General features: G+C 31.6%; 1 protein-coding gene across 4 annotated transcripts; it reads left to right on the top strand.

Annotated features, from left to right (window-relative positions):
- Positions 1–2,542: 2,542 nt before the first annotated feature.
- On the top strand, positions 2,543–11,887 carry LOC111201772. 4 transcript variants are annotated; one of them, XR_007316338.1, is made up of 8 exons: positions 2,543–2,814; positions 2,880–2,995; positions 3,244–3,414; positions 3,775–3,848; positions 4,130–4,444; positions 7,113–7,806; positions 8,015–8,134; positions 8,234–11,887. XR_007316338.1 is itself a non-coding variant. In XM_048740248.1 (5 exons), exons 1-4 carry the CDS (start codon positions 2,768–2,770, stop codon positions 3,810–3,812), a joined length of 372 nt encoding a protein of 123 aa, XP_048596205.1. In that variant the 5' UTR covers positions 2,575–2,767; the 3' UTR covers positions 3,813–3,848; positions 4,130–5,063. The 4 variants fall into 4 exon arrangements, 2 of the variants coding, with proteins under 2 accessions (XP_048596205.1, XP_048596206.1); XR_007316337.1 differs by lacking the exons at positions 7,113–7,806; positions 8,015–8,134; positions 8,234–11,887 and adding an exon at positions 4,862–5,063 and having other exon boundaries at positions 2,570–2,814; XM_048740248.1 differs by lacking the exons at positions 7,113–7,806; positions 8,015–8,134; positions 8,234–11,887 and having other exon boundaries at positions 2,575–2,814; positions 4,130–5,063.
- Positions 11,888–14,841: the final 2,954 nt, after the last annotated feature.

Genomic DNA, 14,841 nt, shown 5'->3' with positions numbered 1-14,841 from the left:
ATTAAACATCAATCTTAAAATGTAAAATAAAGATATTAAGTAAATAGAAAGTATAAGAAAAAAAATACACAACTTAAAAACAATGGAAAAAGTATATTAAGATTTAAACATCTATCTTCAAATATAAAATATAGATATTACGCAAATAGAAAGTATAAGAAAAGGAAATACACAATTTAAAAAATGGAAAAAGTACATTAGTATTTAAACATCTATCTTAAAATGTAAATCTATCTTAAATTATAAAATTATTAGTAAATAGAAAGTATAAGAAATAGAAATACACAATATAAAGAAAAATAAATAATAAGTAAATATATAATATAAGAAAATACCCAATTTAAAAATGGAAAATTACATTAAGATTTAAAAATATATCTTAAAATTTAAAATATAGATATTACGTAAATAGAAAGTATAACAAATGGAAATATACAATTTAAAAAAAAAGGAAAACCTACATTAAGATTTAAACATCTATCTTAAAATGTAAAATAGAGATATTAAGTAAATAAAAAGTACAAGAAATGGAAATACATATACAGGAAAATAAATAATAATTAAATAATATAAATATATAATATATGAATTATATCTATAATAATAAGTAAATACACAATTTTTTAAAAAAATGGAAAAAGTTCATTAAGCATTAAACATCTATCTTAAAATGTAAAATATATGATAAAAGTAAATACACAATTTAAAAAAAGGAAAAAGTACATTAAGATTTAAATATCTATTTTAAAATATAAAATATAGATATTACGTAAATAAAAAATATAAGAAATGGAAATAAACATTTTAAAAATGGAAAAAGTACATTAAGATTTAAACATCGATCTTAAAATGTACATCTATCTTAAAATGGTAGTAAATTATATAAAAATGAAAATACCTCATTAAACAAAAAAAAATTAAAAATGTATAGTTTTACATCAAGAAAGTCCCTATAAAACTCATTATTCCATCAACCTCACACTATCAAGGAAAACTTCAAAGCACTCGAGCAAAAAAATGGTTCTACCATCAACTCTTGCCGTCCGAAAAACCTTTAATGACCTTGAAAGAGATTTTTTATAACAACAAACTTTTTGTTAGGTGGATTCATTGTTGGGAAACCCGCAACTTTCAAAAACCAAACTTATTCATGGGAATTGAATTGCTTTTCATAGACTCAAAGGTATTCTTACAAATTTAAATTAATCTAATCCATAATTTTATTGTTAATATTCGTACTAGCTCTTTCATGATCAAACCATTACAGTTAATAATCATTCAAGCGTTTATCCCGAAACACTTTCTTCCTCGCTGAATCAGGTATTGGTTCATGTTGGTTTAGTATTGTTTTTGGTTTATTAACCGGTTTAGGATGGTCCTATTGTAAATATAATTTAAGTTGGTTTAGCATATATTATGCTTAAAATAACTTAAATTAAATAATAGTAATATTATGCTTAAAATATAATTTTAGAGAGTTTTCAAATATAGTTTACAGAACATATAGGGGATGAATTTAATTTATTAAATTCGTTTATTACTTAAAACTAAGTTTTTTAAAAAACATACTGAGTTATAAATATGAGTACAACATGAAGACAAAAATATAAATATTTGATTTTCAAGATAAGAAATTCAGCTTTTATTCAGTTACTCAATATATAATATCTTAAATTTTTTTTTAAATATACATAATTTATATATATAGATTAATCTTCCAAACTTAAACTAATATATTATATATGAATAATGTTTTTAAATAAAAATAATTTCTGATTTAAAAAAAAATAAAAACAACAAATGGTTATTTTCAAATAATGGATGTAATTTACATTATACTATCATTTAACAAGTATTAGATACTTTTTGATATATCATTATTTTCTATTTCCGGACAACAATAAATTGTTAAACATCAATATCATCTAGGTTAAGTATACGAACAACACAAATTCAAACATCACAAAAAATATTTACATAAACATTATAATACAATAATTTAATCAAAAAATACAATTAAAAAACAATATTCAAAAGAATAGTTATATACTTAATATTTGAAAATCAAAGATATTTTGCTAAAATTTTACTTACCTGGCCAAGGAGATCGTCCATCTTTTTACGGATCGATAGATTGTTGAGCATGTGGTCGAACCGAAAATACTCTGCAGTTTAATTAAATATCTAAAACATTTATTCAAATACTCAACAGATAGTTTTGCTAAATATGATAACTAGATAGCCAACAAAATTACAAAAAATATTTAAACAGTAAAAAATATGTTACTTTAACGTGTTAAAATTAAAAAAAAAATTTTAATTATGACATGCATCTTAACATTTATATAAATATATATCATAAACTAAATATAAATAATTTAACAACTTAAATTAAAAAAAAATAAAAATCCCGGACGTAGCCCGGGTTAATCCCTAGTCTTTATATATAAAAAAGGGTTTTCTCCCTCCTGGTGAAGTCACATAGGCAGACAGGTCAGAAAGTCAGTGATTTTGGGCGCGCCACGTGTCCTCATTCTGCGATTCTGCGTTTCATTAATATAGTTGTGCACACCATTTGGGCTTTTAGTTTTGATGGACTTCGTTTTTACTTTGGACTTCTGTGAGGGTTAGACCGTGTTCTTCTTCGTCACCTCTCCAGTTCTTCGCAAGAACTCTTTCATATTCTTCCTCAGATACAGAAACATACCAGTTACGAATAATCATATTAAAACCTCTCCATTAATCTCTCACATACGATTCATATTCAATGCGATTTCTAGATCTGCAAGGCGGTGGAGGTTCATCTATAAAAAGGTATGATTTTTTTCTTAGAGAATCAACTTCCCATTCTTCTAACGTTTCGGTCTTGCGATCTGCAGACGCGCTCCTCCTCCTCCTCTGTTCAAGTCCGGTTGCTCTGTTTATAGGAGGCCAGGAGTGACCGCCGTGGTGGAGAACTCATGTGGGAGTGGATGTACTCCTTCTCGATTCTCAGGTATCTTATTTAACTTTGCCTTTGTTCATGAACAGAGTTCTTTCACGGTGTTCTTTGGTGTTTCTCAACTCTCTTTTTTTTAGAACTGTGTTGCTCAACCTAGCGATCTCAATAAATCCCTTAGGGTTTGCTATTTAGGCCTATGAAAATTTATGTTATAGGATTTGCGTAATGTTTGAGAGGATTAGACTAATACATTCAACATAATACTGACTGAGATTATACGGCGGTGGTATGAACATATTCAGGACTTTTGCGGTGGCGACCTTCGATGGAGGTCTTCTCAGAGATTTTATCTAACTTTCCTGAAGCTTCACAGAGATCTCAAAACGTCCACAGCCATGGCGATAAACAAAGTCCACGGATTATGCGGAACCAATCATACGTTTCCTTAGATCTTTTCCTTTCCTCTTTTTTTGGTATGCTTACTTCCTCTGTATTCTTTTACTGGAATTCTCTTTGTCTTCCGGTGGTTTCATGGCAGATCCATCACTTGAGTTTAAGGTTGTTCAAAATGTTAGCTCCAAAATAATATTTGACAGGTTTTAAGTATTTTTGTCATGCATAAGATATGAGTACTGAAAGAAATAATTAATATAAGTCATCTAATAGCAACAAATCAGTTTCTAAGAGAGCTACATGTATGTACTATGTAATTCTTAATTTATTTTTCTTGGTAAATCAAGTTTCCACTCAGAAACATTATGGCTATCGCTCTAATTTTGCAGATCTGGGCGAGAGTATATGATTGGGCAATTGATGTGTCTTGGTTTTTGCAGGTGTTGAGGAATTCATACTGTTTTCTTTGTGCTTCTGAACTCTTATGTTGATCCTGAGTACAAAGACTACATAGGTAATTTGATCAACTCTCTTCTGCATTTTCAAAAGTTGCATATCAGTTGATCATGTTCTTTGATGTCATGTGCTATTATCCCTCAACATTATAGAGTTCAAAATTTAGTAGTCCAAAAAGTTCAACATATATAGAAAACATTGAAGTTTGAAATACTTTTTCATTGTGTTTAAAAGTATATATTGTTCATACCTCATGTGTATGAATGATGACATGACATCGAGTTTGACTGAGAGTGTATTACAGCGGACGTAACGCTGCGTTTGACTCCATTGGTGCAGGCTTAGCAATGCCACCAGGTGATGTAACTTTAAAGGTGTGGCTGAATAGGTTTTCTAAGCTTTAATCGCAATTCTTATCAGCCCCTCCATCATTCACCAAACAGATTTATGGGCCTACCAAAATAGACAAGCAGAAACGTTTATGCAGCTTTTTTGCCATTTCTGCTGCTCTTCGTTTACATGTATAGCCCGGTCGGAGTTGGAGAACAGAGGTAGCAGCTGCAAATACTGAAGGAAGATGAGAGCTTGACTTCTTGAATGGCATCGACCTTTATTCTCAAGTTATGTGTCCAAGTCATTTTTCTCAGTTCCACGGTAATTTCTTTACTCTTTAGTTTGGGATATACCATGCAGAGTAGCTATTTGTTTGGTGGTTTTGCTGGCTGTTTTAGATTGCTAAACTGGAAATTATGAAGCTATAGTGGAAATAATTGTTAAGGATGTTTTTTGTCTGATAAAATGATGCATATTAGTGATGGCTAAAGGATAGAAGCATTGCAAAGGAAAAGAATTCTGAGCACTGTTTTCAGTGAGATCTAAATAGTTACATTTTGAAACTAACGTAAACTTTAAAATCTTTCATCACTTTTTAGACTTTCACCCTAATGGATTCATGCCCATGATCTCAAACAATTAGGATATCTACATATATTCTAACAGATGTGTTTCTTATGTAGTTTCTAACATGTAACTAATAGTGTGATCTTTCTCTTTCTTTTTTTGAGTACTTAGTGGCCACAATCAATGATTTCCAAAGAGCTTTTATATCTAAAGAACTGTGATGCAATGTAATATTTTCCTCCATTACTCTATTCCAAAATTTATATACCTTCCTATATGAGGAGCCCCATTACTAACATCTCCAGACATTGTCACTCACTTTCTCTATAATTGTAACTTATAAGTAATTTGAGTTTGGCTCCATTTTCTTAAATCTTGGTTTTCTGGGTTAACACTACTTGACCAGTTTAACTGTATACATTTTTTCTTATAATAAGTCTCATTGTATTTGCTACAAAGAGATAGACATCACAAAAAGATAGAATCACCTAAGGCCTAAACAAAGGTTTCATGTAGTTTTGAAATAAATGGTAAAATCAATAACATTATGAACTTATTGGAGTATGTCCAAACGTGGATATATTTGTTTCGTTTGATTTTTTGTAAATGGGCCTCAGACAATAATCTAATTACAGTTGGGTCAGGGGTACATCAACGAAAGCTCAAGAGTACATCCATCTTCAACAAGTATATAATTTTTAAAATGAATGGTAAAACAATTAGTTACAAATGTTGTTAAAAAAATTGTGAACGTTAATGCTACTTATTACTTAAGTTAAAAGTTAATTTTTTTTTTTAAACTGTAAGTTAAAAGTATTTTGTCCACACTTACTGGCATAGTATTTTATCAAATATTGATAAATATATGCATTATCATTTTAATAGAAATATTTAGTGATAAGTTGAACATCATGACAAAGTTTTTCGTCATAATAGAAATACTTTTTACTGCGTAAATAAATTTTGAAATATTCATGCATTAAAATTATTTAATAATATATTAAATATTAAATTCTTTATATGACAAATTTATCGTAACATAAATATTTTTGTACTGTTTAATAAATTTTAAAACATTCATGTATATACAAATATTACATCTATTATGCTCATATGTGCAAGGGAAATTAAACCCCAAACTAAAACCTATATCTTTCAAATCTATACTACAAGGGAGGTGAATACAAATTTACCAAACACGAATATAATTTTTGCAGTTTATTAATTCTAAAAGGGTATATAATAAAGTGATATATCATAGTTGTTTGGAAATACGTAGATAAAGCAAGTATCCTCCAAGTTTCTTAGCATGATATGATTCAGAGAAATTAATCGACTACCACTGCTTTGGAATTAACTTTACCATTTGATCAAAGTATTTTATCATTGACAATCTCTGAATTATTTAAGCCAAATCACAATTCCTAAATAAACAAAAATAAATAATTATACCTATTAAAATATTCATATTTCTGCAGTAAATTACTTAGACAACTAAACTTATCAAAAATAAAATTAAATAAATGATAAAGAGCAGATGTATAACTTTGTATGTTTTGTAGAGTATTTCTATAAAAAAAAATGTAGATAATATTACGTAAATAACAGTATGTAGAGCATATATAAATATCACATTTTTAATATTAAACTATGTTAAAATTATAATGAATGAAAGGTTATTACCAATTGATCATAGTTATTATAATAATTAGATATATTCATACTATTATTTGAAAATATGTAAAATAAACAAAATTATCTAAAATCATGGAGACTGTGACAAATCAGCAAAATCACTTCTTAAATTATATATATATATATATATATGTATAAGATTCAGAAAAATAAGAACAAGTAAAATAATGTAATTATTATCAAAATAAAAATATTGTTTCATTTGAAAAATCATAATTATGTCTGGTATTATGCAATTTACTCAAGCATCTTTGATGCTCAATATTTTGATATCATATATAAGTAAATAATTCAGGAAATAATTGTTTAAACATAATATAAAACAATCAATTGAAGCAAAATAGACTCAAATATTTAGCAGAGTATTAAACATTATCATAATCTAAACATTATTGTAAATTTTCCAATACACTTACGAATAAACTTCAAATTTCTTTTTTTTTACGAAATATCAAGTGAATGGGGGGAGTTGTAAGATAGCCAAAATGTTAAGAGTCATGAACGAGACTGACAATGTGATAGTCCATTATTTTCATATCTACAACTTGAATAAACTATAGTCTATAGCTACAATCCGAAAATCCAAAACCCGAATAGATCCGAACCGAACCCGAATGGATACTCGAATGCCCACCCTTAGTAAGTGTCTCTTTCTCTATCGTTTTCATTCTTACATTTTTAATTTTCCAAAATACAAATCTACTAAATCTCCTATCTTCTTTTGTAGCAACAATGCTACTGGGACAAAGAGCACCATGATGAAATCTATCTCCAATGGAAGCTACAAACACAAGTCACTATTTGCAGTGGCGGACTCAGGTTTGATTTTAAGGGATGCATATTGGGCTATAGCCCAACATAATCAAACAATACTAAAAAGAACATATGAAGCCCTCTGAGCTATGCCACATCGGATTAGAAAATCAGCCACTAAAATTACAGCAATCCTCCGTATCATTAATGAGTTGCCTGATTTCTTAAAGACTGTGGGCCCCGCGTTCTGACCGGTTATGATTAGTCGATTAGGTTTGGTGTTCTGTCTGATTTTGGTTCTCCATGTTCGGTTAGATATTAAGTCAAACTCTGCGTTTTCTCTTTCAATAGATTAGGGTTTAATTTTTTTCGTTCTTCCAGTTTTCGATATCGCCGTCTCCGCTAATCTTTGAACGCACACACACAATTATTTCTTCTCACAACTCTTAACCTTCCCTATGTTCAAAGTATTTCTCTTAATTTCGCTAATAAATGTTATTTTCATTGAAACCAAAAATGATGACGACCTCTCTGTTTCCTTCACGTCAAACCTATAAATTGGAGAGGGTTGAGAGTTGGATCTTGACATGAAGAAATGAAGCCTCGGAGGAGACAATGGAGAAGGACAATCCTCGGGTCAATCGTCTCTTATGCCAAGAAATCCGCCAGTGAGTTATTTCATGTACATATGTGAATTCCGAGTAGATTTATTTAAAGCTTCAAAGTGCACTACTCAGGACCGCTTCTGGTCAGGTCGAAATGATAACGAAAATTGTTCTCATTTTTTAAATCATGCAAGTTTCAATTTTCTTTCACGAGTATTTTATTTGGTTTCTTCTCAAACATATGATACTAAACTTTACTAAAACCTTTCAGCGCGGATCAGCACCGGAGGGAATTCAGTTAGAAAAAGCTTAAAAATTGTAGTCGAGAAGGAAAAGCTTAAAAATCTGAAGGAGTGTTCTGACTCATGTTCGATAATATTTCATCCAGAAGGTCGGTTCCTACTTGACCCTATTTCACTTCCCATCAGACTATTCCTTCGCTTGATCAACTTTGTCAACGCCTGAACATTATAATGATGCAACTTATTAGGATAATGCTTGTGTTCTCCTTCCCAGCGAAGATCCGCATTGAACCAAGCTCGCTTATGTTCCTTAGTTTGTGCTTTTGCTGCCGCTGGATCTGTGGACACCAACTAAACTATCTTTAGCTTCTGGACTACAGTCAACCTAATGTCATAGCGGCTCCTCGAATCTATCTATATCGGTAAGTATAAAGAGCATTGAGAAAGGGCTATCTCATCTTTCTAAAAGGTAATGGAGAAACTAATCAGATGCTCTGTTCTTTCTTTCTTTTTCCCATGACAAGCGTAAAATTGGTGATGGCGATGAACTCTGCACCAAATTGAAGTTATGCTTATATTGTTTTTTGCCCCCTATACTCTAAATAATTACCATAACTAAAAATATTCTAATTCATATAAATATAAAACAAAAGTCCAGTTTGTTTTTATATCTACAATCCCATAGTGAATGGGCTTTATTTAGTTTAGCAGATCTAATCCAGTTTAAATAAAAATAGTTTTTTATTAAATAAATAGAAAATAGGGATATTTGTTTTAGAAAAATCAACTAGGTCACGTGTACTCGTCGTCGTCTTCTCAACTTCTTCTGTCGTCTTCTCAACTTCTTCTTCCCCTGCAATTTTTTTCCACCGGCTAGAATCACTCACGAAATCTCCTGTCCATGTAAGTTTCTTTTCTATTTATTTAATTAATTTATATGATTATATCTATTTTAAATGTTTGTTTGATTCTCTTTTTATTGCTTTCTGTTCCAAAATTGTCTGATGATATGCTTTAAGGTTGTGACTTGTAATGTTAATGTAGAATAATTTTAGACCCAGCCTAATATTATTATATATGATTTTGAGTTTAACGTGAAAAACTTATTAGCTAATATGATGAATTGTGTTTAGTTTAGTAACATGTTAAAAGTCTTAATGTAATTGACTTTATAATAATTTACTATTTCTACTGATTTACAGATAAATAGAGCGATATTATAACAAAATGAGTGCTTCCGATTCTAAAAGAAATTTGGATAAATTGGATAACTCTGATGATTTGGATTCTTTGGCATGGGATCCAGCTGAAAGAAAAAAGATATCGCAGTATCTTCCGAATCAAAAAGACGAAGTAAGGCTGAAATATTTAACTAGAGGTCCATGTCAACCCTATGGCCATGTTTTTCAAAATAAGAAGTTTGGAACAGCAATGAGGCGGTTTAATCCAGCTTGGTTTGAGAAGTATGGTAATTGGCTAGAGTACAGCGTCTCCAAAGATAAAGCATTCTGTTTGTGTTGCTATTTGTTCAGAGATGACATACTAAAACAAGGTGGAAATTGGGCTTTTGTGACTGAAGGTTTTTCTTGTTGGAAAAAACCCGAGGCTTTATCTGAGCATTTAGGTGGAAATAATAGCTTTCATAATATTGCTGTTAAGAGTTGTGATGATTTGATGAATCAAGGTCAGTCAATTGTGCATGCTTTTTATAAGCAAGGCGATGTGGTGAAAAATGAATATCGCATTCGGTTAAATGCTTCAGTTGATGCTTCTAGGTACTTGTTACGACAAGGATTACCTTTTCGCGGTCATGATGAAGGAAAAGATTCTGCTAATAAAGGAAACTTTGTAGAGCTTTTGAAGTATACCGGAGAATAAAATGACGCTGTACGTAAGGTTATTTTGGAGAACGCTCCAAAAAATAATCAGATGGTTTCTCAAGTGATTCAGAAAGATATTGTACATTCTTTTGCTCACGAAGTACTGAAATCTATCATGGAAGAAATCAATCATGGAGTGTTCGGTTTGATGGTCGATGAGTCTGCAGATGTTTCTAACAAAGAGAAAATGGCTGTTGTCTTTCGGTTTGTTATAAAAGTGGATTAGTTAAAGAGATATTTGTGGGAGTTACTCATGTAAAAGACACGTCTTCTTTATCTCTGAAATCTGCAGTTGATGACTTGTTTGCAAAACATGGATTGAGCCTGAAACAGTTGAGAGGGCAAGGTTATGATGGAGCAAGCAATATGAAGGGACAGTTTAATTGGCTAAGAGCATTGGTTGCTAGAGAAAATAGTTCAGCCTATTATGTACATTGTTTTGCTCATCAACTTCAGCTAGTTGTGGTGGCAGTTGCGAAAAAGAGCTTTGAAGTTAGTAATTTTTTTGACATGGTTTCGACTTTGCTGAATGTGGTTGTGGCTTCTTGCAAGAGGAAATATACACTTCTTGATATGAATCGGAAGAGGGTGGAGGAAGGGATTGACAGTGGTGACATTAACACTGGAACGGGACAAAATCAAGAGATTTCTCTTCCAAGGCCTGGAAATTCTCGTTGGGGTTCTCACTATAAAACTTTGCTGCGTCTGGTTGAGTTGTTTCCTTCAGTCATTGAAATCCTTGAAAGTGTTCAAGATGAAGGCGCTGATGACTCAAAAAGATGTCAAGCATATGGTCTTCTCAAGTATTTTCACACATTCGATTGTGTGTTCTATTTGCAGTTGATGCTGTTTATTTTGGGAGTAACTGAAGTTGTGGATTCAACTAAGATGAAGAATCAAGATATTTCAAATGAAGAATCAAGATATTTTAAATGCCGTGTCACTTGAACCGTATGAAGAATCAAGATATTTCAAATGCCGTGTCACTTGTAGATTCAACTAAACGGGAGTTGCAAACATTTCGAGAAGATGGATGGGATTTGCTAATAGGTAAAGTTTCATCATTCTGCGAAAAGAATTAAGCTACTATGCTTGTGATGGATGAAGAATTTGTGGTTTTAAGGAGGCCAAGGAAAAAAACAGGTGTAACCAATCTGCATCATTACAAGGTTAACTGTTTCTACACTGTTATGGATTTGCAACTTCAAGAGCTTAATGATCGATTTACTGAGGTAAACACTGGTTTGCTTATTTGCATGGCTTCTTTAAGTCCTGCCAATTCCTTCTGTGAGTTTGATAAGTCAAAGCTGTAGAGATTGGTTAAGTTCTATCCAGATGATTTTAGTTTTGGAGAGTGTCTATCTATGGAACACCATCTTGGAATCTACATTGACAATATAAGAAACGATGAACGGGTTAAGAATTTGAAGAATCTTGGAGATCTTTCTCGGCTGATGGTGGAAAAAAAAAGCACTTTGTACATCCTTTAGTTTATAGGCTCTTGAAGTTGGTTTTAACATTGCATGTTGCTACTGCAAGTGTTGAAAGGTGCTTTTCTGCAATGAAATTAGTGAAGACAGCAACACGCAACTGAATTGGAGACGAGTTTCTAAGTGATTGTTTAGTATGTTAAATTGAAAAGGAGTTGTTTGAATCTGTTACAAACGAAACAGTAGTGAACCGATTTCAATCCATGAGAGAGCGTAGGATCCATTTGTAAGGATTTGTACTGTTTTATGGCAATGTTTTTTATATTTTATCTAGTAGTTTTTATTTCTGCCCCTGATACATATAGTTTCCAGATCCGCCACTGGGACCAACTGCTTTGCAGCGATGTATATAGATTTGGAGTTGTTCTGTACGTGATCATCATGGGTCGTTGCACGATCAAGCAAATGAAACCTTTGGCTGAATAAACTATATCATGTAGATAGCAAAAGCTTTTGAATGATAGTTGAGTGGAATCTATGAAGCAAGTACCCTGTTTCTACGGACAGAAGAGTGGCTGATCATTGTCTGAAGGAAAAAAAAAAAGAGATACCCACCATGACCTTTGTCGTTGAAAGTCTTAGTAAAAGTTCATCGAGGAATCAAATTCGGGAGATGAAAAATTATATTGGAGAATCTACTAGAGTTGAGAGGATTACTTTTTAAGAGTAGTCGAGAATAATAATGCTTTCCCCTGTCTTATTTTTTAAATCAAAACACTAAGGTTAGTGTGAGAAAAGTTGAAGTGGTGATGCTAAGGCCATTCGCATAAATGATTTTTCAGTTAAACTCTTTTAAACACTGAGAATGTCACTTTCTAGCATTTTAAACACTGAATTTTTTTGACTAGCACTTTAAACCTTCAAAGTGACATTTTTATCATAATAAACCTCCAAAGACGTTTTCGTGTTCATAGACGACCGTCACTGTTCATTTTACAGGTCAAAATGATGACGTGTCGGTTTCTTTTAAAAAAATTAAAAAAAATACAGAAAAATCGAATGAAATTGGAAAAATTGTAAGAAATTCAAAATATTTTTTTAAATCTAAAAATTAAAAAAATTAAAAAAATAAAATTTCAAAATTAAAAATAAAATAAAATATTAAAATTCTAAAAATTAAAAAATAAAATCTAAAATTAAAATGTCAAATTTAAAAAAGAAATTTTTTCAATTTTTTTTAAAAAAATTCTAAAATAAGATCTAAATTAAAACTTCAAACTTAAAAATTAAAATTGTAAAACAAAATTGTAAATATTTAACCAAAAAATTATATTTATTTTAAAATTCTATCCAATTAAAGTGACTGTCACTTATGATGATATCAAAACTTGCCGCCATCAAAAACAATATATCAAAACTTGCTACCATCAATTTTTTTTTTATAATCCGAATATCCAGACACCTTACATAGCCCGACTAGCGCCTAAGTACACTTCGCAGAAAACATCTCGGGGTGCCGCCAATTTCACCTATGTTAATTGATGGTGACCACACGCAGGACTAATAATTCTCTCAAATATGTTATACTGAGTTTTGTCCAAAAAATATTTTCTAAGAAAGAAATGACCAAAAATGCTTCATTAAAAATGTAAAAGACTCTTATCCTCTAAATATATAAATACAAATAAATAAAGAAAAAATTCAAATTATTATTTTTTAAATATTTTAAATCTTATTTTAGAATTTTTAAAATTTTATTTTCGTTTTAAAATTTGACATTTTAATTTTAGATCTTATTTTTAAAATTTTGATTTTTTAATATTTTATTTTTATGTTTGAAATTTTAATTTTTATGTTTTTTGAATTTTACTTTTTTTTTTAATTTTGTTTTGAATTTTTAATAAAATTTTATAATTTTTTCCAATTTCATTCAAATTTTTCTGTATTTTTACGTATTTTTATTTTTTATTTATTTTTAATAATAAAAACCGACACATCATCATTTTAACCTGTAAAATGAACAGTACCGGTCACCTATGAACTTGAAAACATCGCTGGAGGTTTATTATGATAAAATGCTAGTAAAAAAACTTCAGTGTTTAAAGTGCTATAAATTGACACTCTTGGTGTTTAAAATACGATTTCCCCCATATAATTATTTTTAATATGAGTGTTTTAAAAGCCTTAAATACACATATCAAAATTTCTCAAATGATACCTTGACCCCGTTTTTTTGTCATTGAAGATATAAAATCCACATATTGTTATCCAAGACAATTGGCTTGGGATTCAAATAAATGAAAAAACAACACAACACCAGTAGGTGTTAGCAAAATAAATAAAACCTCAAATCAAAAGGAGAAAGAGGAAATAATGGAGATCCAAGCCTGCAGTAATACAATCTGGCAGGGAAAGCGGGAGCATCAAACTCACATAGTTGTCATGGTGCAGCGTGCATCAGCCTGAATTATGTTAGCCAGCCAAGTTGGTCCTCCACGGGCCACATAAGATTGAAGTCTTCCATCTTTAGTGACACTAACTGCAATCTCTTTTGCCACTCTATTAGCATTATCGTCCACAACCTCAACCTGGCATGCATGAATCTTCTTCAGCAAGGCAGATGTGTGAGCTATCACATTGGATAGGTGGTGAGCAGTATGCGGTTTCTCCAACGCTTCTAAGGCTTGTGATGACGAAATCTCCAAAATGACCTTGCTCCAGTGAAGGGAATGAAGATCTTCAGCCGCCCATCCGATTGCTTCCAGTTCAGCTTCCAGCTTGGATTGAATGCCTGTGAAGGCTCGACGGCTGTGTTCCATAGGTGTCCCCCAAAAATCACGAACAATCCATGACCCTCCACTATGCGTGTGCGTTGAAATCCATGAGGAACCAACATTGCATTTAATAAAACCTATGGGAGGTTTGCTCCACTGTTGGTTACCACCGCCAATCGGAACAGTATGGTTCATGGAATTGTCTTTGTTCTGGATCAGAAACCAAATTCTTAACTCTTCTATTGCTTTAGTAAGGATGACAGAGGAGTCAACCCTTGTTTGTTCAAAGCATAAAGCAGTTCTTGCTTTCCATAGATGCCACAATATCCAAGGAAACCTCGCTCGCGTCTCATAATCTAGCTTCTTGTCTTCACTTACCCTTATCAGATGATGGAGGTTTAATAACACAGAGTTGGATGAGAAACCTGATTGAGGCAGAGGTATCTGAGATCTCTCCCATGTCTCTTTCGCCATTTCATAGTTAAAGAGGACATGACAAATGCTTTCCTCATGTAGACCACATTGCAAGCAAGTGGTGTCCACATTTTCTTTTTCTCCGGGTTCGCATCCCACCAGAAGCGGGTCAGTGCTGATTGGATCCTCTTGGTTAGGCTTTTTGGTAGCTTGAAGCATGTCATAGAGAATGATGGCTTAGCTGCGAGGATAGACTTGAGAAGCACTAGCTTACCCGCGGCAGATAGCTGCTTGGAGCTCCAACTCGCGGCTTTTTGGCGTATCTGATCGACGATCGACGTGAACATATCTTTTTTCC

Source organism: Brassica napus, chromosome A9 (assembly GCF_020379485.1).
Source record: "Brassica napus cultivar Da-Ae chromosome A9, Da-Ae, whole genome shotgun sequence".
Classification (NCBI taxonomy): domain Eukaryota; kingdom Viridiplantae; phylum Streptophyta; class Magnoliopsida; order Brassicales; family Brassicaceae; genus Brassica; species Brassica napus.
The sequence above is the reverse complement of the archived record's forward strand: the minus strand, read 5'-3'. Positions and strand labels throughout refer to the sequence as shown.

What these genes read in the sequence shown, in the direction of transcription:
- LOC111201772 (XM_048740248.1), top strand. Translation starts at nt 2,768, where the DNA reads ATGCGATTTCTAGATCTGCAAGGCGGTGGAGGTTCATCTATAAAAAG. An exon ending in TACTCCTTCTCGATTCTCAG is followed by an intron (nt 2,996 to 3,243) that starts GTATCTTATTTA and finishes GAACATATTCAG; the next exon opens with GACTTTTGCGGTGGCGACCT. An exon ending in TTTCCTTTCCTCTTTTTTTG is followed by an intron (nt 3,415 to 3,774) that starts GTATGCTTACTT and finishes TGGTTTTTGCAG; the next exon opens with GTGTTGAGGAATTCATACTG.